This window comes from Capsicum annuum, chromosome 12, assembly GCF_002878395.1.
Source record: "Capsicum annuum cultivar UCD-10X-F1 chromosome 12, UCD10Xv1.1, whole genome shotgun sequence".
In the NCBI taxonomy this organism is placed as follows: domain Eukaryota; kingdom Viridiplantae; phylum Streptophyta; class Magnoliopsida; order Solanales; family Solanaceae; genus Capsicum; species Capsicum annuum.
In genome coordinates this window covers 174178833-174204660 of record NC_061122.1, presented here as the reverse complement: position 1 = coordinate 174204660, position 25828 = coordinate 174178833, and the positions used below count along the sequence as shown (strand labels likewise).

At 38.2% G+C, this 25828-nt stretch overlaps 1 protein-coding gene across 3 annotated transcripts in view; it reads right to left on the bottom strand.

Annotated features, from left to right (window-relative positions):
• Positions 1-914: 914 nt before the first annotated feature.
• LOC107850409 (probable protein phosphatase 2C 60) overlaps positions 915-25828 on the bottom strand; it is a 46266-nt gene continuing 21352 nt past the window's right edge. For 2 of the 3 annotated variants that reach the window (XM_016694905.2, XM_016694906.2), the window contains exons 6-11: positions 20924-21049; positions 2575-2698; positions 2402-2478; positions 2193-2245; positions 1648-1702; positions 915-1565 (exon numbers count right to left, since the gene is read on the bottom strand). In XM_016694905.2, coding sequence (XP_016550391.1) covers positions 1311-1565; positions 1648-1702; positions 2193-2245; positions 2402-2478; positions 2575-2698; positions 20924-21049 — 690 coding nt within the window. In that variant the 3' untranslated portion in view covers positions 915-1310. The remainder of the gene's footprint in view (positions 1566-1647; positions 1703-2192; positions 2246-2401; positions 2479-2574; positions 2699-20923; positions 21050-25828) is intronic. The other variant, XM_047401068.1, reaches the window with a different exon arrangement.

Sequence of the window (25828 nt, the reverse complement as noted above, 5' to 3'; positions counted from 1 at the left end):
ATTGGTTTGGTTATTGATTTAACATATTTAAAAATCAAAAATCGATAAACCGAACCGATAGTATATAATACCGAACCGAACCGATCGATGCACACCCCTACTTTGGCATTCTCCCCTTGATACACTTCACTTGGTCAAGATCAATAGTCCTCCGCTCCATAGCCTTAGCAAGCCTATACAGCTTTTTATCCCTGCCTTTCTCCTCTAAAGCCGCATACAAACTCTCAAAAGTTGTTGTCTTAACCGCTGTAACCACTAACTTAGCTTCCTTCCTAGCTAACTTATACTCCTCTCTATTAGCCCGCTTCTCCTCGTCATCCTTCCTCTCCACCAACTTTGCACATGCCACCTTCTTAGTCTCCACCTTCCTCTTAACTTCTTTGTTTCACCACCAGTCCCCTGGTGCTTGCCAGCTCGACATCTCGAGATATCCAGCACATTTCTAGCGGTCTCCCTAATACAACTGGCAGTCATCACTCACATACTATCCACATCCCCTCTACTCTCCCAAGCCCCCATAGTCGACAACTTCCCTTCTATTTTCAAAACTTTCTAAAAATCTTTACACTTTTAATAATTACTTTTTTTTTCAACATTACCCTATCATAAATATGGAGAGATATTAATCTGCATTTACATCTACAATATATTAAAAAAGTAAAAATCTATTTATACTTTTAATATATTGTAGATGCGGATTAATATATCTCATTATTTTTGATAGGATAAAGTTGAAAAAAAAAAAAGTAATTATGTTTTAATTTTGTTAAATGATAAATATTAAAAAATATTTATTCTTAACGACAATTAGTTAGGAATGAAGGGGGTAGTTTTGACATGACCAAATTAGAATCTCCATACCGAAAAGTTAATAGAAAATTGGAAGGAAACCTGTTTAACAAAAGACAACTCACTTTCCAACAAAAAAGCTTATTGCAAAAACTGGATCGATATCTGTGTACAAGAAGATGGTTATTTCTAGTGCATTGGCATTCTCCGGAGAGAAAACAATCAAAATCCACATTTTAGTATTTCAACTAATAGTTCTTTCTACAACAGGGAAAACACTACACTCATCAATTCCATTAAACTGAAACACTCCTCTGAGGAATTGTCTTGTGTGCATTATTGGCCTATTTGAAGCTAAAAAACTATCCCCGCACTTTGAAAAGGTCAGGATTGAGCATATATACAGATTACAGATCTTCTGATATATCTAAAACGCCACCTTTTATCCTATCAAAACTTCAAAGCATACAGCGACAGCTCGACTCTTCCTGTGTAGGAGATGCCAAGTATTACCACTGGTTTCAGGCTTTTCTAACTGCATTGTGATTATATTGAGATCCTGCTATGACATTAGGACCGTTAGATGCAACAGCACTTTTGTTACATTCAGAATTTTGATTAGACGGCAGTGGTTGCTCCTTGTTCAATGTGCCGATCTTGAAAGGTTTCTTGAATTGTACCAAGATCATGGTCATGTTGTCACATCCTTCTCCACCTGTGGCTGGGGCCAAACATTTATCCATCACCGTCTCACAGATAGCTGAGAGCCTACTTTCCTGCACAAATGGTGGCACCATTGATATTTACAAACTGAAAAAGCATAATTTTATAACACTGAACAAATAATTAAGGACTCACATCTTTTAACTGTTTCCCGACGAAGTCCACGAGTTCTTGGCTTGACATGCAATCCCTAATGCACAAGAAATGCAGATATAAGCACCAAAATGATGATTCTGGTGTTATGATATAATAACAAAAAAATGGGGTGAAAACAGGCCTGGGAAGGTACACACATCTAACGTAAACTGAAGTTCTAAATACAAGAAAATAACCATGTAGCAGAGAATAACTACACCAAAAAGATGCAAGTTGGACCTTTCCCTGGTTGACTCCCATCATTTTTCCTTTTCTGGGATAAGTTGCATTGGTAGGAACAACCATTTACCTTTCATTCTGATTTTTTTTATTTCGTATTTTAACCAAAAGACCCACAAAAATCCATACCAATATTCTTCCTTGTGGGTCTTGTCAACCTACTAGCAAACAGTATGCAAATTCAAGTACTCTAGGCCCAATCTAAAAACTCAACATAAGCTGATATTGCCATAAAAATCATCGAATGTTGGTTCAAATACAGTGACAACTGGGAAGATAAAAGTAAAATGATACAATATTCTTACCATATACCATCACAAGCTAGAACAAGGAAATCATCATCATTGCAAAGCTCAACCTAGTTCGAGGAAAATTTGAAAAGAAAATGTTAAATGCACAAATTAATCTTCAGCTAGAAAGAAACACATAAAAATCTCCATTCTGATCAGTTAATAATTAAAGAAAAGCAAAAAAAGCACACATTTTTTTAGAAACGACCTTTGGATTTACTTACAGTGCAGATATCAGGATTAGCAGTCACTATTTGTTTTTCGGCAGGCAATGATTTGTTCTGTTTTAGCTCCATGTCTCCTAAAATTATTAGATTGATCAGACCGGCAATAACACAAGTGGAAAAAGGAAATTGGCTTTTATATTATATTTGAGAAAATGCATATCTTCAAATACCAATTGCTCTTGACATGTTTAAACTCCCATTGACCCGTCCACACCGGACATATCCACCAGCATTTGTAATCCTTTCCTTTTCAGCTGGAAGGTCAGGCTTATGGTCCCTAGACATATCATATGCCTGCATAACATTTTGTGCTCAACACAACTGTGCCTATGAAGAGTTCAAACGAGTTGTCATCCAACTTTGGGACCTGGTCTCAAACAGACTAAAGCAGCAAGAAACTTAACAATAAAGTACGTGAAAAGAGTAATGAGAGACACAACAATTTTACGTGAAAACTCCTTGCTCAAGGGAGAAAAACCACGACCTGCCTCCAAGATTTCTAAAGCTCCACTAATATTCAAGCAAACTTGAGTACATACTTCATAACTTCAAGGATTATACTCCTAATCCTTCTGCTCCTAGTAATACCTCTATTACAAAGAGAAACTTGCAGTAACTCTACTGCACCACCTCCCAGCTAACTCTAACTAACTGAGATGACAAGTGAACTCTATCTTTAATATCACCTAACTCTAGATGACAACAATGAGTTTGGAACTTAAACACAAACACCTACTAATAACAAACACAACAGTAGACAACAGTTGTAATCACAATACAAAGACTCAAATACAACAAGAAAATGAAATACAACTTTGTGAGCGATCAGTTCCCTGCTGCAGATGGGGCTCGATTCAAGAGCTTCAAGAGAGATATTTATTGTGAGTTTATGGAAGCTTGGTTTTCTTGTTGTGGAAGATGAGCAATATATATATGAGACGAGAAAGCCTAGGATGAGCCCCATTGGCTAACGGAAAAAAGTGCAGCAGCTTTCCTACCAATTTTTGTACTTTCATCCAGCTGTGTAGTTGATTGTGACAGTAACGTGCACGCCCAACCAGGTCCCTAAGTAGTTGCACCTTTATCATCACATTCTTCAGGGACCAGGTCCCAACATACAATCTAATTAGTCAATCATCAAACATCATCAAAACTAAGGACTTAACAATTTCCTCCTTTTTGATGATGACAAACCCATGCACGTCTTCAAACATCTTCAAGCATCCACACTATACACAACACTTCTCAGCAACACATGCCCTCAAGCATTCATCACCGAAGGATCTCCACCTATTCCCCTTGTCACTGATACCACTGGCATCCTTCACCTATTCGACTCAACCTGTTCCCCCCATTTATCAACACCTAAGATTCCCCCCAAGTGTGAGGACCCTATTCACTTCTCACACTACTACACCACATCATCTGGCATCCTCCACCTATTCGACTCAGCCTGTTCTCCCTATCTATTAGCACCTAAGATTCCCTTAGAGTGTGAGGACCCTATTCACTTCTCACACTACAACACAACAAAGCTACACATCTTTCTCCTTTTGACATCATCAAAGTGGTAAAACAGTAAATCAAGCACAGATAAGCATACATGTTAATTCATGGCCATTGAGGCTACACTTAAATGAACAGCACGGATTAGACAAGATAAGTGAAGAGATAGCACAAAGATAATCCATTCATTAGTCAAGCCAGACAATATCAATAACTATTCAAAGCAGCGTCCATAAAAACATAACAATAATTGTGTCCGTTACACCCAAAGTCAACAACAAAAAAACTTAGACAACAACAAACCCAGTGTATTCCCACTTAGTGGGGTCTGGGGGGGGGTAAGATGTACGCAGTCCATACCTCTACCTCTGATGAAGTAGAAAGGCTGTTTCCGAAAAATTAAACGCGGCTTAAGATGAGGGCTTGAGAGGGGAAAGGAGTGAGGACCAGGTTGGGTGAGATTTAGAAGGAAGGACCAGGAGCATGAGGGAGCTGTCTAAGGAGTATGATCATCCTCTTGCTTTCAGCAGCATGAGCCTTCAGAATCTGCTGAGTTAGATCTTCATTCTTTTCAGTTAAGGCCTCAACCCTTGCTTCCAGCTTCTTCACCTTTTCCTACAGGGCTGCATTCTCAGCACTCAACTTCCCAACTGAACTAGTTCTCTCCTCACCTCCTTTCACAGAAGCTGCCTTCATAGCAACAATCTCTACATCTCTCTGAGCCACCAGGGTTGTCATAGCATCAAACTCTTCTCTCAGAACATTCTGAACATCAATCAGCTTAGAAACAATGGACTTAAGACTTTCCACCACCTCTTCCTGGAACACTCATTGTCTTCCAGGGTGGTAATATTGAACATTTGTTTGACTGAGCCAGCTTTTCCCTTTCCACACACAACACTGAAATATTCAAAGACCCTGTTCAGCCAGAAATCATATGCCAGACCATGCTTGCCATCCTTGGCCGTCATCACAGTGTGTATATGTTCAATCACAATGGCAGGCAGATTGACTTTGTTATACTTGGACAGGATCTCCATAAGGAACAGGTTTGGCCCTGCCACAGTGGTCCTCTTTTCAGATTTGGGGAGAAGTGATTTGTTTACCAACTCAAAAAGCATTTGGTATTCACCTTTCATGGTCTTTTTGTTCACATTCTTGATGTTTATATCATCAAGTCTCCCACAAATCTTCAGAAAATTTACAGAGCCCTTTTCACTTCTTAGGGACCTAGTCCCTTCTGTTGGCACTCCAAGGATTTCAGACATCACTTCCTCATCTATAGCAATGTTCACCTCATTGACTGAGAGGTCAAATACGTACCATCTATTGACACCCAATTTTGGCTCTTCGTACTTAAATTAATGCTTTCAGGCTTTCTAATCGTTAAAGGGCATGAAATACAATTTTCACATATTTTTTATTGCAATTGCTACAAATTATTGATAATCATCAATTTTATCCCATTATTAACATATTTTTGCTTTTCATAATTTATTTATAATTTTCTCTATATATTAGGATTTTTTTTATCAATTCATTATTGTTTTTAACATTTTCACAATCACCTGCACACGTACACGACAGAAGATCACATTTCTTAAATATTTTCAAGTTAATTATATTTTCAATTTTCTTTACATTTTTCGGTAATTACATATTGATATCTACATTTTGTAGGTTATTTAATACAGTCCGCAAATGCCAAATCAGATCAATTATGTTTACACAGCATAATAGTTCGGCGTCTTGCCACATCCGACAATGACCACTCAATAATGTCGTCACATCTGGCAATGACCACACAATGACACTACCCCTCGGATAATAACTTTGCCTGTTGATATTAAAGAATGACAAAATCCTTTGATGAAAAACTTAAAGACCAAGGGTATTCAATAGCAAAAAGAGGAAACATCTTTTTATCATTTGGATAAAGAGGTACCATTTTTTACTATAAATAAGTGGTGGGGATTAATTTTTTCTAACATACTCTTTAACACAAAATTCACACACATTCACAATACACACAAAAATACACAACAACATATTTACATTTTTTCATCTCCTCTTTGTCTCACTTCACAACCGCCCCTTCCCCTCTCTTAACTGTTCAAAATAGCTCCGACAAACTGCCACCGGAACCCCCACTCTCTGTTCCTTTTGTCGCGCCTCGCTGGAGTTGATCACCGACGGGCAAGCTTCGAGTTGCAAACTCCACCACCACCACACTCCTCTCCCTCTTTTCCTCTATTCCCTCACTGCGACGACTCGCCGGAGGTGATGACCGGCAAGCTTTATGGCTCCCAATGCACCACTACCACATTGTTACTCCGTCTCTCACCCTTTGGTCCGAAAATGGTGGCCAACACCATGAATGGGCAGATTTGCCCTTTTTGTACATACCCGACATCCGTTGTTGAAGCAACGCCACCATGACACTGCCGCCACTGTTTTGGGGTCAATTCCGTTCTATAATTCTACTAATGTGCTAGATCTGGCCGAAAATAGGCCATCTCCGACGAACTCTCTGACTTTCATATTTGTATATTTTTACTATGATTTATTGGTTGATATTCATTGCATTATTTTTTGTTTCTCCAATGAGCTCTATTTCTCCTACTGTTTCCGCTATTATTTGGATTGTTTTTGATAATATTTTGTTACTTATATGTTGATCTTTGCTGGAAAATCAAAGGTTCCAAAGACCTTACACATAGTTGTTCCTTTTTGGCCATTACCTTTACATGTTATTGATATTTTAGGGGTCTGTTTTGACATGTTTTTGGTTGAGAAATTTATGCCGGAAGCATTGTTATTGTTTCTGTAAATTTTGAATTATTTTGGTTCTTTTCACTACTTTTGGATGCTTTAAATAATAAGAAAATATACTACACAAAATGGCCGATGAAATCTCTCCATCGAATTTTCGAGGCCACCTCATTACAAAAGACGCACTTTATTTCTCAAGTTTATTTATTCATATTAAGTATCAATACATGGCCAATGAAGAAACTTCCGTCGGTTTTCGAGGCCTCCCCAAATAAAAAGACAGACATTACATATACAAATACGTAACAAAATAAATAAATTCGGCGATGACGAAATCCTTACAATATCACGACAACACAAAGGATTTTACGATGCGTATCTTGCAAGACGATTTAGAATGACCGATAAATCGAGCAACCACTTCATAGCCATGGCGCATCTGAAACTTAATCCGAGGGCACGTTATATAAAATTCAATTTTTATTTACACATCTACATATACGCATGTGTACACACAATTTTAATTTACTTTAATAATTATTTGTTTATTCTATTGAGTGTTTATACATGTTCTCGATAATACACCCTGAGGTGATATTCAAAAGGGAGTTTCCAAGCCCTATGTTTGTAGTTCTATTTCTCTTTTTTTTAAAACTAAAGTGATTGGGCTGGGAGTCCATTTATTGCTGAATAAAAGTTGAATCCAAAAACAAAAGCTCGATTCAAATGATCCAAAAATGAAAAGAAACAAAGGGAAATTAAGAAGAACAACAACTCTAAAAAAGGAACGTACACAAAAGATAAAGAAAATCCATCGCCTCTTCTCCCTGTTCATGCCCAGATTGATGATATCAATTTACTGATGAAGAAGCACTTGACCTGTTGAGGTACTAAATCAATTCATTCTTCCACTATAGATTTCTCGCTTGAAGAATTAGCCGGATTGCTCAAAGGGCATTCAAAAAAACTCTCACAAATGCCAAGTCAATCCAATCCTTGTAGTTCTATTTCTCAATTGTATGATTATACATAAAGATAAAAGTATAGTGAAATTTTACTTTCGAGGTGTCGGGCAGGAAAATTCTTATTTACTTACATAACACACGTTTAAGCAAATTTAGGCCATCAATATTTACACAAACAAATTTAATTAATCAATTAATTCACACATTTACATCAAAACATTGTGTAGTTTTTTCTTTTCAATTAAAATCTTTATTTTTCTCTTCGTAATTTCGGTCAGGTAGGTAGTATTATTTGCAAGATACTTTTTCTTTTTATAGTACACAAAATATACTTTTCTTTTCATACGTCACAAAATACTTTTCTTTTTCACATGTAATCTGTACATTTTTGCACATAAATTTTACATATTTTCATAACAATAAGTCTTATTTATATACTTAATACACATACACCTTTTACATTATGTTAAATATTTATACCTCCTCCCTCTTTGATAAATTTAGTCTAGTCGGATATCATATTTGTGGATTCTAAAGGGTGTCTAATCCCTTCTCTTCGGAATAATTTGAACCCTTACCTAGAATCTAAAATTGATTTTCGTAAACTACAAAACATTAGCATACGTATTAATAAATAAATAGGTTTCCTTATTTTTCTTTAAAAATAAGGTAGCGGCCCTGTACAAAAAATTCAATTCTTTCAGAGTCCATAATGTCGTGTTTGTTTTAACCTAGGTAAAAACAGGGGATGATAGAATGACGACTCCGCTGGAGATGCACAACAGATTTTGACCATAATAGACTCAATTTTTCAATTGACGAAGGTATTTTACGTTTTTACATATGCTAATTATTGAATCTTTTGATTCTTTATCTGTTATGCTCACGACTCCTTTACATTATTTGCACAACTTAGTTTTGCTATTTTATCTAATTCTTTTATTCATACTTGTTTAATACACTATTTATACATTGTGAAAACTACTACACATTCTTTTTTGCTTCATTTAATCATAATCGCAATTTCATCGAGTCTTTGGCCGTACACTTCACACACTGTGGTTCACGCTGGGGTGTCTTACACTCTCCTAATCTTCTTTGAATTCCATAGTTTCAGAATTGGTGCATTTAGGTTAGTGTGTCTTTTCCCAATTATCCAGTTTTACTCTCAACCATTTAGGAAAATTCCTATTCTGAAAATAAAGCACGTCATGTACAAACTCATAAATCAGTTTGAACTACATTGACCTGATTCTTGTCCTGAAAAGATACGTAGGAAGCCATGTATTAGGCTTCGGTTTCTTCACTATTTCAAAATCTGGAATTCAAATTAGGGGAATTTTTTGAAACAATTCAAATATGCTCTCCAAAAGTCTTCAAGAGCACAATAAATAACTCCTCAAATCCAAATCTAAATAACATTAGTGCCTAGCTGACCTACCTCTAAGTCCTCACCCGATTTTGGTTTGAGAACACCTAGCTTTTTCTTTCGAATGTCGTAAACCATTAAATTTATGGCGCATCGATTCCCAGTTTCAAAAGCAAGGGTTCAACACTCTTTCAGTCATGACAACCCTGCCAACTACGGCGAAATAAGACCATAACTTCTTCAATGTCTGACCTTCCCAATCTTGTCGACATATTGAAGTAGTTTCAAAACTCTCCTTATGCTTAACATCCATCTTCTCGATCGTCTGATCGAAACAATTTTGATGCTACGAGCAATTCCTCCCTAATCATCTTTCACATCATTTTCAAGAACGACCACCACTTCATGGCAATCATGCATACAAAGTCGCCTGAACTACGCAGACCTAATTCTTGTTTTCACAAGGCAACCCTCATTTAGGTTCGGTCTCATTCTTTTTGTAAATAAATAAAAATTTAGAATTTTGACTCAGTTAGTACCAACACAATTAGAAGCGTGCATAAAAAGAAAATTGGTATGATAAAAAGGATCGACCTCATGGTAAACCATAGATTCTTTTGGTACCTTTTAATTACACCTGAATAACACTTGAAAAATTCTCTTGCATACATATAAGACAAGAACGAAGCCAACCTCATCGTTTCAAGTGCATTGTGTGGTGACCTTTAGATTAATTCATTGCATTTTTGATCTAAAACTTGGCCTAAATGTTTGTTGAGGTGAAATTCAGAGTTACACTTGGTTTGGAAAAGGATTGTAGGCCTTCTTTGACCCGATTGTTCCTTCTACAGCCCACCAAATGACATTAATTCCAAGCGTTTCCCTCCTTTGAGCCTGAAACCTTTTCTTTGGATAACCACATCTGAGTCTATGCCTTTTGAGTGCTTATATGCACTACACCTCCTTGAACGCACTACATACGTGCAAATTGTGAACGAAGGTTCAAGATCAAATTGTCGAAGACAAAGAATATATAGCCCTAGAAGAACGAAAACGGAAAGACGACTTCAAAGAAGGAGCAAAAACCACCCCACAAAGAAAAAAACGAGAACGCAAATACAAAACAAGGGACAAAGAAGCACAACAAAGAAGATCAAGTGTCAAAGCGCAACAAATGTCAAAAGCACGAATCCAGTGCAACGCTCATTGAGGAATTAGTCACTTTCAATCCAAATATCATCCTACTCGTCCCCCAAGCCTACATTACAAGCCGATAAAAAGTCCTACAAGATCCTACTCCAAGTATTCTCACATTAGCGGATACTTACATGAAGGTCAAGCCTATGGTATTACAACTATATGCATTAAATTTCTTTTTGAGTGTGAGTGTATTTCTCTAGACGTACTCAAATTCAAAAAGAAAATTACTCAAATATGTGCAAAATGGGACTTTCATTCTAGGAAAGGACGCTTGAAACATGAGAATAGGTAGAGTTCGAAACCTTTGTTTGAAGCAAGACGAACAAATCTTGTCAATACTTAGGTATGCCTGAGGTACCATTTAAAGCTATAGGAGTTGCCCTGAAGTCAATCTCGGTTAGTTGGGAAGAGATAGGAGAGTTCTTATACACACTACTAATTGTTAGTACCAACTGCAGTCAAGACATGATTATATCTTTCTCACTGTCAGAATATGAGTAAGAATGAGCATAACATATCGAATCCTACTTGGAAAAAGATTGTAATCTAGTGTCCTATTAGGAAAAGGATTGAAATTTGGTGTCTATAAATAGGCCTCAATATAATAATGTAGTTACAACAACAACAACAAACCCAGTGTATTCCCACATAGTGGGGTCAGGGGGTAAGATGTACGCAGTCCATACCACTACTTCAGGAGAAGTAGAAAGGTTGTTTCCGATAGACCCCCGGCTTAAGACAAAGAATAATAAACAAATACTTAATAAAGCATGGAACAGGATGTCAAGACAAAACTACGCCACCCACAAGGAATAATAAACAAAGAAAAGTAAACACATTCGTAATAAAGCATCCAACAAAGTGTCCTAGCAAGAATAATGCATCTACCAAGTAATGTCCTACCCCAACGACTCAAACTAGCACTAGCCTTCTATCCTAATCCGCGCCCTCCAGATCTTCCTATCTAGGGTCATATCCTCAGTGAGCTGTAACTGCTCCATGTCCCGCCTGATCACCTCTCTCCAGTATTTCTTCGGCCTACCCCTACCCCGCCTGAAACCATCCAAAGCAAGCTTCTCACACATACGAACCGGAGCATCCATATCCCTCCTCATCACATGCCCGAACCATCTCAATAGAATTTCCCGCATCTTGTTCTCCACCAAAGCCACTCCAACCTTTTCCCGAATAGTCTCATTTCGAACTTTATCACCCCTATTAAGCCCACACATCCAACGCAACATCCGCATTTCCGTCACCCTTAATTTTTGAATGTGAGAGTTCTTGACTGGCCAACATTCTGCTCCATAAAACATGACTGGCCGGACTGCCACCCTGTAGAATTTGCCTTTAAGCTTAGGCGGCACCTTCCTATCACACAACACCCTCGAGGCGAGCTTCCACTTCATCCATCCCGCTCCAATACAATGGGAGTCATCCTCGTCAATCTCACCATTCCCCTGAATCATGGACCCTAGATACTTGAAACTATCCCTCTTACACACCGTCTGGGAATCCAACCTTACTACCACCTCGTCTTCCTGCCTCACGTCATTAAACTTGCATTTCAAATATTCTGTCTTGCTCCTGCTCAACCTGAACCCTTCAGACTCTAGGGTCCGACTCCACACCTCTAATTTATCATTCACAAACCCCCGCATCTCATCAATCAAAACTACATCATCTGCAAAAAGCATCCACCAAGGAACCTCTCCTTGAATACGCCAAGTCAACACATCCATCACCAAAGCAAACAAAAACGGGCTAAGAGTGAACCTTGATGCAACCCCGTCAAGACAGGGAAATGCTCTGAGTCTCCTCCCGCCGTCCTCACCTGAGTCTTAGCTCCATTATACATATCCTTGATTGCTCTAATATACGCCACCGGTACCCTACTCACCTCCAAGCATCTCCAAAGCACCTCCCTAGAGACTTTGTCGTACGCCTTCTCCAAGTCAATAAACACCATGTGCAGATCTCTTTTCATTTCCCTATATTGTTTCACCAGTCTCCGCACCAGATGAATTGCCTCCGTCGTCGAGCGCTCGGACATAAATCCAAACTGATTTTCCGAGATAGACACTATCCTCCTCAACCTCAACTTGACCACTCTCTCCCAAATCTTCATAGTGTCACTCAATAACTTAATACCTCTATAGTTATTGCAACTTCGAATGTCACCCTTATTCTTCTAAAGAGGGATCATAATACTCCATCTCCAAGGCTCGGGCATTTTCGCCGACTTAAAAATGTCGTTAAGTAATTCAGTCAACCACCTTAAGCCAGCCTCTCCAGAGAACTTCCAAAAATCCAAAAATCCAAAAATCACATCCGACAATGACCACTTAATAATGTCTCGTCACATCTAACAATGACCACACAGGATAATAACTTTGCCTGTTGATTAAAGAATGAAAAATCCTTTGGTCAATAACTTAAAGACCATAAGGTGTTCTATAATAAAAAGAGGGGACATCTTTTTATCTTTTGGATAATAAGAGGTACCATTTTTTATTATAAATAAGTGGTAGGGGTTAATATTTTTAAACATACTCTTTAACAAAAAATTCACACACACGCACATTCACAATACACACAAAAATACACAAATTCATAGATACACACCAACACATTTACATTTTTTCAAATCCTCTCTCACTTCACAGCTGCCCCTTCCCCTCTCTTAACTGTTGAAAACAGCTTCGGTGAACCACCACTGGAACCCCCTATCTGTTCCTTTTGTTGCACCTCGTCAGAGTTGATCACCGACGGGCGGGCTTTGAGTTTCAAACTCCACCACCACCACACTCCTCTCTCCCTTCTCATCTATTCCCTCACTGTCATCGGCTCGCCGGAGGTGATGAGCGGCGAGCTTCGTGCCACCCAACACACCACTGCTACGTTGTTACTCCGTCTCTCTCTTTGGTTCGAAAATGGTGGCCTACACATGAATGGATAGATTTGCCTTTTTTTGTACATATCCGACGTTGCTCTGGCATCGGCCGTTGAAGTAACGCCACCATGATGTTGTCGCCACTGTTTTGGGGTCAATTCCATTCTATAATTCCATTAATTTGCTAGGTCTGGCCGAAAAGAGACCATCTCCGACGAACTCTCTGACTTCAATATTCGTATATTTATACTATGATTTATTGGTTGATATTCATTCTGTTATTTTTGGCTTCTCCGATGAGCTCTATTTCTCCTAGCTTTATGCTCCGTTTTCGCTATTATTTGGACTATTTTTAACAATACTTTATTACTTATATGTTGATCTTTGCTGTAAAGTCAAAGGTTTTTGCTGTAAAGTCAAAGGTTCCAACGACCTTACACATTGTTGTTCCATTTTGGCCATTACCTCTACACGTTATTGCTATTTTTGGGGGGCTGTTTTGACATGTTTTTGGTTGAGAAATTTACGCTGGAAGCTTTGTTACTGTTTCTGTAAATTTTGAATTATTTTGGTTCTTTTCACTACTTTTAGATGCTTTAAATAATAAGAAAATATACAACACAAAATGGCCGATGACAACATCTCCCTATCGGATTTTCGAGGTCACCCCATTACAAAAGACGGACTTTATTTTCTCAAGTTTATTTATTCATATCAAGTATCAATACATGGCCAATGAAGAAACTTTCATTGGTTTTCGAGGCCTCCCCAAATAGAAAAACGGACATTACGTATACAAATACGTAACAAAATAAATAAATTTGGGCAATGACGAAATTCTTACAATATCACGACAACACAAAGGATATTACGATTCATATCTTGGCAAGACAATTTAGGATAGCCGATAAATCGAGCAACCACTTCGTAGCCATGACGCATCTAAAACTTAATCCAAGGCCACGTTATATAAAATTCTATTTTTATTTATACATCTACATATACATATGTGTACACATAACTTTAATTTACTTCAATGATTATTTATTTATTCTTAATATTTCTATTGAGTGTTTATACATGTTCTCGATAATACACCCCGAGGTGATATTCAAAAAGGAGTTTCCGAGCCCTGTGTTTGTAGTTCTATTTCTCATTTGTATGATTGTACATAAAGATAAAAGTACAATGAAATTTTACTTTCGGGGTGTCGGGCGGTGACATTCTTATTTACTTACATAACACAAGTTTAGGCAAATTTAGCCCGTCAATATTTACACAAACAAATTTAATTAATCAATTAATTCACACATTTACATCAAAACATTGTGTAGTTTTTTCTTTTCAAGTAAAATCTTTATTTTTCTCTCTGTATTTTCGGTAAAGTAGGTAGTATTATTTGCAAAATATTATTCTTTTTATAGTACATAAAAGATACTTTTCTTTTCTTACGTCACAAAATACTTTTCTTTTTCACATGTAATCTGTACATTTTTGCACATACCTTTTACATATTTTCATAACAATAAATCTCATTTATATACTTAATATACATACACCTTTTACATTATTTTAAATATTTATACCTCTTCCCTCTTTGATAAATTTAGTCTAGCTGGGTACCACATTTATGGATTCTAAAGGGTGTCTAACCCCTTCCCTTCGGAATAATTTGAACCCTTATCTAGAATCTGAAATTGGTTTTTGTAGACTAAAAAATATTAGTCATACGTGTTAATAAATAAATAGGTTTCTTTATTTTCCTTTAAAAATTAGGTAACAACTTTGTACAAAAAAATTCAATTCTTTCGGAGTCCATATGTCGTGTTTGTTTTAATCTAGGTAAAAAACAGGGCATGACACCATCATTAGAGAAAACCAAATTATGGTAGAACATGCGAACTTCCACTTCATGTAGAGGAGGAACTAGTCCTTCAAACAAACGTTCCCAATGTTGGAACTTCACCCACTCAATCAATTACTGCATACCTAGCATTCCAGCAATAGCTGGATCAAACAACCTTCCCCTTAAAACCTCTTGGGTCTTAAGGATCTTTTGTCTTGCCTCACTGGACAACCCTTTCTCTTTTCCTGTAGATGTAGAAGCCTTTTCTGAGGAACCGATTCCCTTAGCAGAAACCCCGGTTCCTGAGGTTTTGGCAGACTTGGGTCTGGGACCTGATCCTTTGGAAGCGTTCCTCTCAGATCTTTCTCTTCCCAGTGACTTTGGCCACTGGTTTCTTCAACATAACTCCCTTAGGTTTCCCTTTCTCGGGAGAAGCTACACCTTTTCCTTTCACCTTGGCTCTAAAAGCAGCCACTTCCCTTTCAACATCAGAACCAACGGACTCATCATCATAGTCACTCATGCTCCTAAAAAGACTCTCAAAGTCACTGTCACTGTTGTCATCAAACATACTCAACAGTATCCTCATCAGATTCATCAACTTCCACAACCTTTTCAGCAGTAGGTTCAACCACATCTACACCCTTCTTCTTCAACATCCTTCTTTTCTTAGTGTTGTATTTTTTTTTCTCCAATGCCTCCATCTGATTCCTTAGACTCGACCTAGTCCCTGGTGGTTTGACTGTTCATGATGAAGCCTTGGTAGAAGAGGAGGAACCCTTCCTAAATAACTTCTAAGACAAAGGTCTGTTGTCCTCACTGTCAGAATCATCTTTTGAATCCATATCACCACCAAACAGATCAAAAACAGGGGGTAGTACCAGATTCTCGTCATCAACATTCTCCGGAGGATCATTTTGCCTCCTGGTTAATAGAGTAGCTGGGGTGCATCCCACCTAGGGGGTTCTGCACTCAGAGCAGTGAGGCCCTGCACCAATCTCTTCACTCATGGCCTGAATGTTGGAAAAGGTTTCCTTGGAAGTTGGCAAGTCCCCATCAAATAGGTTTTCATCTATAGACGCACTCCCAGACTTGCTGGGTGACTCAGGCATGTCAGGATGGGATTTTGGAGGAAGAGTCCAAATCCTGATCTGAAAAGGAACTGGTTGGTCAGAGATGGGTTCTGTGGAAGGGTTATTTTGAGAATCATCTTCAGGGACTGGGTTTTCTGGGTTTTTAGAGGAATCAGTCTTGAGGTCTTCTTCTTTATCTGAGAGAGAGATGATTTTGGGGTCAGAACTAGTATCAATTTTATCAACCCTTTCAGTGAGATCATCAGGGGTTTCTTTCTTCTCCTAAGTGTTGAAATCCCTAGCAATTTTGCTAAGGGAAAGAGGAGAAAAATTGGTGATAGAAAAAGGGTTTTCTGATTCAAAATCTGAGGGGGTGAAAGGTGTGTCGAATACTCTTAAGGGAATAGGCTCATCCTTTTAAGAGAAGGTTGGAGGATTGGACATTGTCAAGATTTAGTAGGCTTAGAAGAATGAAGCAAGATAAAGCTTTCGGAAATGGTTTGGGAACTGATATGCTGTAAGAGAGAAGATTTTCAAAAATTGAAAGTGAAAAATCTTATTTTGATCTTAAATAAGAAGTGAAGGAACGGTTCAGATTTCTTGAAGAGTTATGGCTGAGGAGACGTGTCCCGTTAGATAAGCGCATCTCTTGGGCTTAAAGTATGGGAGACAACTTTTATAAAGAGGCGGGAGAGCAGCCTGCATTCAACTTGATCTCATCATCTCTGCCTTTTCTTGTTCCATTTAACACCTGTTCCCTACCAACTTCGCTTAGTAGATCTATCAAGGACATGCTCTCCAGGATTATGGGGACATCATTTTGATCAACCAGGTACACAACACCATCAGCATCAACACACTCTACCAATTCAGCACACCAATTAACACCACCACCAGAATAGTGTAGGACCAAACTTTGTCACAGATCTATTCAGATCCACTGATTCACTCATCTACATCCTTCACCAAAAGGAGACCTTGTCTCCTTCATGGGCCTTTAGCAAGAGGAGGTCTTCAATTCCTCCAATCATAAGCTTTGAGAAGCCACCACCCACACACCTGTGTTGGCTGCTTCCTCTTGCTTTGCCCTGCATCAACAATCAGTTGTTAGACTTGGGAACCCATTTCAATTTGAGTTCCCAGAAAGGTGACAGAGGAAAGATCAGACTTTTCTTGGTCCAGCCAGGCAATCTATCCCTCTTCCTCCTTGATTCCTCCTTGATACAAAGAGATTTCTCATGCCTCTTTCAGCAGCAGCTATTCTGGATGGGCACACCCCTCTTGTGTGACCATCTTTGCCACAGTGGTGCATATGCGGTTGTACTTGCCATTAACAAGCTTGCTCTATGAGTTGGTGATAGCATTTTGACTGTGATACCCTAATCCTCTCCTGCTAATTGATCCTTGACTGGTGAGAGTAGTTAGAACTTGGGATGACGCAATCCACTTGGGAGCCTTTTCAAGCTCATCCTTAACCCGAACCAGTTCCCTCGTTCTGAATTTCTTTCAAGTGAAGTAGTCAGGTCAGCCTTAGCCTTAGCCAATTCTTCTTCCAGCTCAAATTGCATCCTGCTTCCTTCACTCTTCCCTTTTGAATCATGCTTAGACATTTCACTAAGCTTCTCATTTAAGAGGTCATTTTCATGGGCAAAGTGACTTGCCAGTTGATTGAAGTTCAGTCACATGTACACTTAATTCAATCATCTCTTCCTCACATTTGTCAAGATCTTCCTTCAGACTTCCCTTTTCTTGGGTGAGATCATTAACAGTGTCAATCAACACAGCAACAAGCTCGAAAATATGTGGCTAGAATCAAATGGCTGGAATTTCATGTTTGCCAGGAAGCATAGGATGCTGAAATTTGAGCTCAGGGAGTTGTGTTAGACCTCTTTGGTAATTTGAAGAGCAGGAAATCATTCATTCTCAGCCAAACTTTGAATCTTGATCAAGAGGCCGAAGGCTCAACTTCTGTGGAAGAGACTTTGATTGAAAGGGATAACTTTCAAACAGAATTGGAGCAAGCCATCAAATCATAAGAGATCTCATGGTGGTTGAAACAAGGTGATTACACTATTTTATATATATATATATAAGAGATCTCATGGTGGTTGAAACAAGGTGATAACACTATTTTATATATATATATATATATATATATATAAAATGATAAATGCTCACCGAAGATACAATTATATTGGAGGCTTGGAAATTGACGGCACTCTTACAAATGACATGGAGGTCATAACCAATGAGATGCAAAACTTTTATGAAACTCTTAATAAAGAAGGTGCAGATCTGAGGACTCAATGGCTTTATGAAGATGCTCGTTGCATTTCTAGGGAGGAGGACGAATTGCTGCAACAACCATTCTAGGAAGAGGAATGTTGGAGTTATTAAGAGCTGAGACAGTGGTAAAATATCAGACCAGCTGGTTTTTACAAATGGGTTTTTCCAAATCATGTTGGCATACCAATTGAAGTGATTTGCTGAACGCTTTGAACCAATTCCACGTTGCTGAATTCTTTTTGAGGAGTTTAAACGCCTCAGACATTGATCATATTCCCAAGAGGAATGGTGCAAAAATGCTCAAGGACTACGATCCTAGCAGCTTGATTGGTTGCTTCAATAATTTTTATCTAAAGCACTTGCAGAACGACTCAAAAGAGTGACCACCTAACTAGTCACACTTCTCAGATGGCTTCTATCAATGAGAGAAATATTACGGATGCAGTTTTGATTGCATACAAATGTTAGGACTCGAGATTGAAAACTGGGAAACCCGGCATTATTTGTAAATTGGATATCGAAAAAACTTTTGACCATGTAAATTGGAACTTCTTACTGAATCTATTGAGTCGAATGGGTTTTGGTCCTAAATGGATCAGTTGGATCAGGTTCTGTATATCTTCTGCGATGTTCTCCATTTTTATCTATGGCACGACACATGGTTTCTTCCTACATGAGGATTAACATAGGGATATCCCCTCTCTCTCTCTCTCTCTCTCTCCTTTTCTTTTTAATTCTGGTTATGGTAGGACTTGTGTCGGATGCTTTACAAGGATGCTGAAGTAAACTGGATTTCTGTTTTTCTGGCATATTGTAGAGATATTAAGAGGTTAAAAATCACACATAATCCGTTAGCTGACGATACATTGCTTTTCCTCAATATCGAGGAGCCCCAAATGATTACTCTACGAATAATTCTTAATGCTTTCAAGACGTCTCTGGTCTACACATCAATTATTAAAAAAGCTCAATTTTCCCAGTCAATCAGGTTCCCAATACACACTAGTTGGCTAGAATACTCCAATGCAACATTTGTTCTCTTCCCACACAACTTATTTGGGCCTGCCTTTTGAGAGAAAAAGTAAAAGTACATCACTATCTGGAATGGAGGTCCAGAAAACATGGAGAAGAAATTGGGAAATCAAAAGCGACAGTAGTTATCCTTGGAGGGAAGAGTCACCCTGATCAATAGCGTCCTTGATGCTCTTCCTACTTATACCATGCCCCTATTTCCAACACTGTCCTAAATCATAAGGCAGCAGCAACAACATACCCAGGATGTTCCCACAAGTGGGGTCTGGGGAGAGTAGAGTGATGCCGACCTTACCCCTACCTCGTGGAGATAGACTGTGTTCTCAATCTTAAAGCGAATTGATAAATTGTGAAGATATTTCTTATGGAACGGAACAAGCAGAAGAACTCCTTTTGTCTTGTCAAATGGGACAAGTTTCCAAGAATAGGAAGAATGGGGGTCTTGGGATAAAGAACTTGAAATGCCATAATGGAAGTCTTGTTAAAGTGGCATTGTCAACAAGGAGGAAAACTCCTTATGGAGAAGATTATTAATCGAGAATTTCTCTTTGAGAAATCTTTGGTTCACCAAAGAGTCAAACACACCGCATGGAACAGGAGTCTGGAAACATATTTGCTCTTATGACCGTAATTCATGGAAAATGCTGGTTTCTTACTTCGCAATGGTAGAAAAATCAGATTTTGGGACACATGACTGGGCCAACGCATCTCAGAAACTTTTTCAAGACACCTACAGCATTTCCTCCCTCCACAATAATGTAATTGCTGACTTTCTCTCTGAACAGGGCTGGAAGCTATTTCCCATAGGGAATTTCAACCCATTGGGAAGTGCAAAGAACTTGTGATCTGCTTACTTTGCTCATCAACATCTCCCTAGATATTCAGAAACAGGATTCCATTGTATGCAAAGGTCACAAGAGGACCTTTTCTCTGTGAAATCTTGCTATTACATGGTGACATGTCAACGTTGAGGCATTGTCCTGGAAGAAAATCTGGCATAAGCCCCCCTCTGGAAGTCTCATGTTTCTCTGGTTAGTGGCAAGAGAAGCTTGTCTCAACCGAAACAACCTTCAGAAAGAAGTTTTCAGATTTGTGGCAGATGTGCCTCTGTGAAAACCAATCTGAAGACGTAAATCACCCTTCACTGCAAGAGCACTTCTCAATGCGGTTCTTCTTTTTTAACATTCTTGGCACACTGGACCAAGCCAAATTCCACAACTGAGTTCCTCTCATGCTGGAACAACGCTGGACTTAACAGCGTCACAGAAAACATGGAGTACCATACTCCATGCTATTTGGTGGACTCTATGGATAGAAAGGAACAAAAGATTTTTTTAAGGCAAAAATATATCCATTCTTAGCCTTAAGCTTAGAGCTATTTTTTTGCATTTTTTGGTGCAAGTTGACCTTTGCACGGGATGTAGATATTTTATTAGACATGATTGGTGCATTGCAGAATTTGTGACTTCACTTTTTGCACTTTCTTAGTGCTGATCCTTTGTCTAATACTATTCCTTTGTCATTATCAAAACAAATCCTGGACCAGAATATATAACTGCTACAAAAATAAATGGTACCTGACCCTTCCGAGATAAGACACAGCGAGAATCACCAGCATTTGCCACAAGAAGTTGAATATTCTGAATGATTGCTACACAAGCTGTGCTTCCTGCAGTAGGCCCACGGTAATCAGAGTTAGCCCCCTACATTGCAAAAAAAAACAAAATGTTAAATATATTTTACACCTCCAAGAATAAAAAGAAATAATGTAATTGTCTAGCATTTCTTACTTTAGGAAAAACAACACACAGTGTAATCCCACTAGTGGGATCTGGAGAGGATAGTGTGTATGCAAACCTTACCTCTAACTTGTGAGGTAGAGAGGATGTCTTCGATAGGCCCCCGGCTCAAGAAAACATTTGAAAATAGGTTTAAAAAATACAAGGTGAAGAAGCTCCATGAAAATACCAAGAAAAGAGAAATGTTGGCAACGAAAATAGTACGATAACCAAATAAAAAGAACAATAGTAGTGATATAATTGATGAATAAGATAACAATGAAATAATAATGAAAATACTGAAAAGGGGAGAGGAAGCAGCTATGGTACTCCAAGCTAGAACCATGTCACGGGAAAGAGAGAAATTGCTCAACTACCTGCTAACCTTTTACTCTAATCCTCAACCTCAATGTTCTCTTATCTAGGGTCATCTCCTCAGTGAGCTGAAGATGTACCATGTCTTACCTAATAACCTCTCCCCAATTCTTCTTCGGTCTACCGCTAACTCTCCTTAGGCCTATCACTGTCAACCTCTCGCACCTCTGTGCTCCTCCACTTCCCATGCTTAAACCCTCAATCTTGCTTCCCGTCCACCACAGAGACCACGTTCACCTTGCCCTATATATCTTCATTCCTTGTCTGATCTCGCCTAGTATTGGCCACACATTCATCTATGTATCCTCACTCATGTTACTTTCATCTTCTGAACGTGTGAGTTCTTGATTGACCAACACTCGGCTCCATACAATATAGTTGGTCTAATAACTGCTTTGTAGAATTGACCTTAAATCTTGGTGACACATTCTTCTAGAACACCGGATGTTAGCCTCCATTTCATCCACACTACTCCAATACGATGTGTGACATCTTCGTCTATCTTCCCACTTCCTTGGATTACTGACCCAAGATACATAAATCTTCCTCCCTTAGAGATGACTCATATATCCATGCTTGCTTCCATATCCGCCTCACAAGTTGTTTCACTACACTTGCAATGCACGTACTCTGTTTGTCATGCGCAACCTAAATTTTTTGTACTCTAGGGCCTATCTCCAATCCTTCAACTTAGCATTAACTCTGTCGCGTGCCTCGCTAATCAATAATATTTCATCCGCAAATAGCATACACCATGGTCCACCACTTGGATATGTCGTGTTAATTTGTCCATCACCAAGACGAACAAAAAATGGGCTAAGAGTTGATCCCTAATGCAACACCATCACTACTGAGAAGTGTTCTGACTCTACCCCACTATTCTTACTCGGGTCTTGGCTCTATCGTACATGTGAAGCCCTATGTAACACCCCGCATTTCGAGCTAGAACGTAAACCGTCATTCCAGCGCGTAAAGGTTCCAAAAGCCAATAAATCTTATTCAAATTTAGTGTGTTAATCAATTATGTAGTGTAGGAATCTAGTTGAGCATGAAATAAGATCATAGAGGTCCCCAAACGCAAGGACGAGTAGAAAGCTTTTCTATCGATTGAGTTTTGGTGAGCATCTAAACTTGGGTCAACTTCAATCAACCATAACTTTTTGTATACAGCGAATTGGAGGGCCTACTATATATCAAATGAAAGGTCTTTGAGTCCTCTTTCCAACGATACCAATTTTGCCTAAATCAGATATCGGAGTAAAAATTTATGGCCGTTTTACAGTGAGCTATCCAAACTGCCAAAGTGCGACGAGAAGGCCAACGGACCGTCGCGCCAGTGACGAACCGTTGCCCAAACCGTCGCAACTGAGGCAATAAGCCCGTTTTCTGGCCATAAAGCGACGGTTTGAGGGATGGTCCATCCCCAGGGTAACGGTTCGTCGCCCAAACCGTCCCGCACCTCCGTTTAGTGACCTAAAGCCGTTTTTAAAGGGATTTTTTGGGTCTTTTCCACCCTTTTTAACATCTAATTACATCAAATCAAAGGACATAACTCCTCATTCATCCAGAACATCAAAATTAGGGTTTTTTCCAAGAACAAGGAATCAAGAACCAACCTCTCAGTTCAAGATTTCCAAGGAACGAGTCGAGATTCGAGTTCTTCCCTTTAAACTAATTAACCTAAGGTACGTGGGGTTAAAACTACATGGGCATAGAAAACTCTTCTTAATCATGTTAAAGGTTTAGAAATCATGAACTTACAAAAGGGTTTTGGATTTACAACTAGAATCATGTTTTTGAAGCCCTTGATAATATTGTTTTGGTCTTTAGGCCTTCCCTTGAAAATGATTTGACTAGTATATATGTATGCATGTGTTGAAGTCTTAAAATATGAATTGAGATCATGAATTATTGAATCTTTTCCCCCTCCTATTGTGTTACTACTTGATTTGCAAGTTATGGGTCCTAAATTGCATGATTTAAAGAATGAATCAATAGTCTTAGTATTTTATATGAATTTTATGATGATTCAGAATTGGAGAGGGGGATATAATCATGATTTAAATGCTAAATGTGATAATTGAAGAAATTTCAGGAATGTTTTGAGAAATTGACCACCACTTGTTGGAATTGTTGAAAAGATGAAAATCCTTGCATGGTTTTGGCTTATGCTTTGAACATGAATTCTCTTATACTGTTTGAATGCTTTGGTGGTCTGAACATTGTTTTAAATGAAAGAATTATGCATGATATTTTTATGGCTCAATTATACGACTTGCAAGTCTTGGTATGACGATACCAATTCAGATAATGCCATAGCAGATTTAGAACAGATTAAAGATACAGATTTTTGCTTAGAATTTTCAGAATTTGATTTCAGAAAGATACATGTTTAGAACATACTAAAAATGGGCTTAAGAGATGTTAGGTGGTTGCCCGAAAAAGGCATGAGCCATAAAAACTCATTGCCCGAAACCGTGTTTTTCCGATACGGGTATATTATTATTATACGCTGGCGACGGCCCTGGAGCATAGCAGATTCAGATACTCCAACCCTTGTAGCAAACTTGAGTTGGGGGCTTGGCCGCCGAGTTAAAGGTGGATCCCATATAGCCCGTGGGGTAGCAGATATGTAGGGTATACCACCTAGCTCAAAAGTAATACAAAGCATAGAGTTGCATTGACAAGATTGTTTTGAGATCATTTGAGATAGCCGATGTATTTTAAACTATTTCATGCATAACGTTTTATGACTTACTCTCACCTATGTTATATATACAAATTCATTATTTTGGATTGCTCTGCGTACCAGTACAATTGTATTGACCCCCTATATTTCAGGGTCTGAGGCTCAATCTAGAGGTTTTGCTAAGCCGTAGAATTATTCTGACAGAAGTGAAGTATGCAGTTGGTGAGCCTTCTTTATTCCAGAAGGCCTATTTCTTTTTAGTCACTTGTTATTTATTTTGGTTTAGGTCCGCCTTGTCCCAGATTCAGACAGCTTATTGATGTCATATGCAGTAGAGATTTCGCAGACTGAAAAAGATGTTTTCTAGATGTTGATAAATTTATTTTCGTGTTGTTAAACAGGACTCAGAATATGACCATGATTCCGTCTATTATATTTCCGCATCCTTTCTTTATTATACGAGTATTGTGCATGATTACCAGATGTAGAAGGGTATCCGGATCTCTATGGTTCGGGATGCTCGTTACGGCCAGGGCCCCGGCTCGGGTCGTGAAACCCTAGGTGTTCACATTGTCCTTCGCCCGGTGTCAAAAGCTTACGAGCCTAGATTTTGAGAATTTTACTAACACCGCGCATGTTTAGAAATATTTGAGTTAATATAGAATTTGGCAAAAAGTTTATTTTATTGCCTTCCTAGAAATACCTTGAACATTAGTGAAAAAAATGTTTTAGTTGTGATATATTTTGTTTATATCATTTTAGAATAGCATTATAATTTGTTAATATTTTAACGGAGATAATAAGTTTAGTATGTTGAAAAATTATTATTGTTATTATTATTATTATTATTTCATGAGGTTGGCTTTATTCAAAATGTTTTTCTATTAATTATGGTATATTTAATATATTATATTTATTTTACCACGAACCTATGCAATATCCAATTGTATATGTAATGAGATAAGGGACATGGACCGGTGATAGCTCTACGTAGGAGTGTGAATTTAGCACAACAAATGTTTTATAATATAAACGGTCATCACATTGAAATTTCTTTTACGTAATTAATTATGACCACTTTAAATGCATTAATTTAATTTTGTTTTAAGAATTAAGTTGGTGATTCTATATTAAAAAATGTTTCTACGGCCTCCTAGTCTTCACCATATATAGGCATACATACTACTTATAGTAGCATTTCCTTCCACTTCTAGAACCAAAATAATTTCTAGTATACCTACAACTCACTTGAATACAAGTTGCTAACCTAAAAGCTTTTGAAATTTTACATGCTACTGATTAGGAATTATTAGCATCATTCTCCATGAAATCTATATGTTACCAAGTGATGTTCATAAGTTTTGATTTTATTTAATAGCCACAAATCTTGTGTCAAATTGTGAAACTCGAAAGTCAAGATTAGCATTCTTCGGGTTATTCGAGACTCGTGAGATCATCATTAGCTACAGATCACTTAAGGTATGTAAAGGCTCCTTTCTTTTCTTGGCATGATCTCTTAATTTTAAGAGAATTCCACCTATCGTGCTATTGAGATATTCGTTGAGCTTTTGGTTTGGTATGTTGTGGTATTCCCTTGGTGGAATATTTCCCTGCCATGAATTAGTATTTGGTAGTTCGGT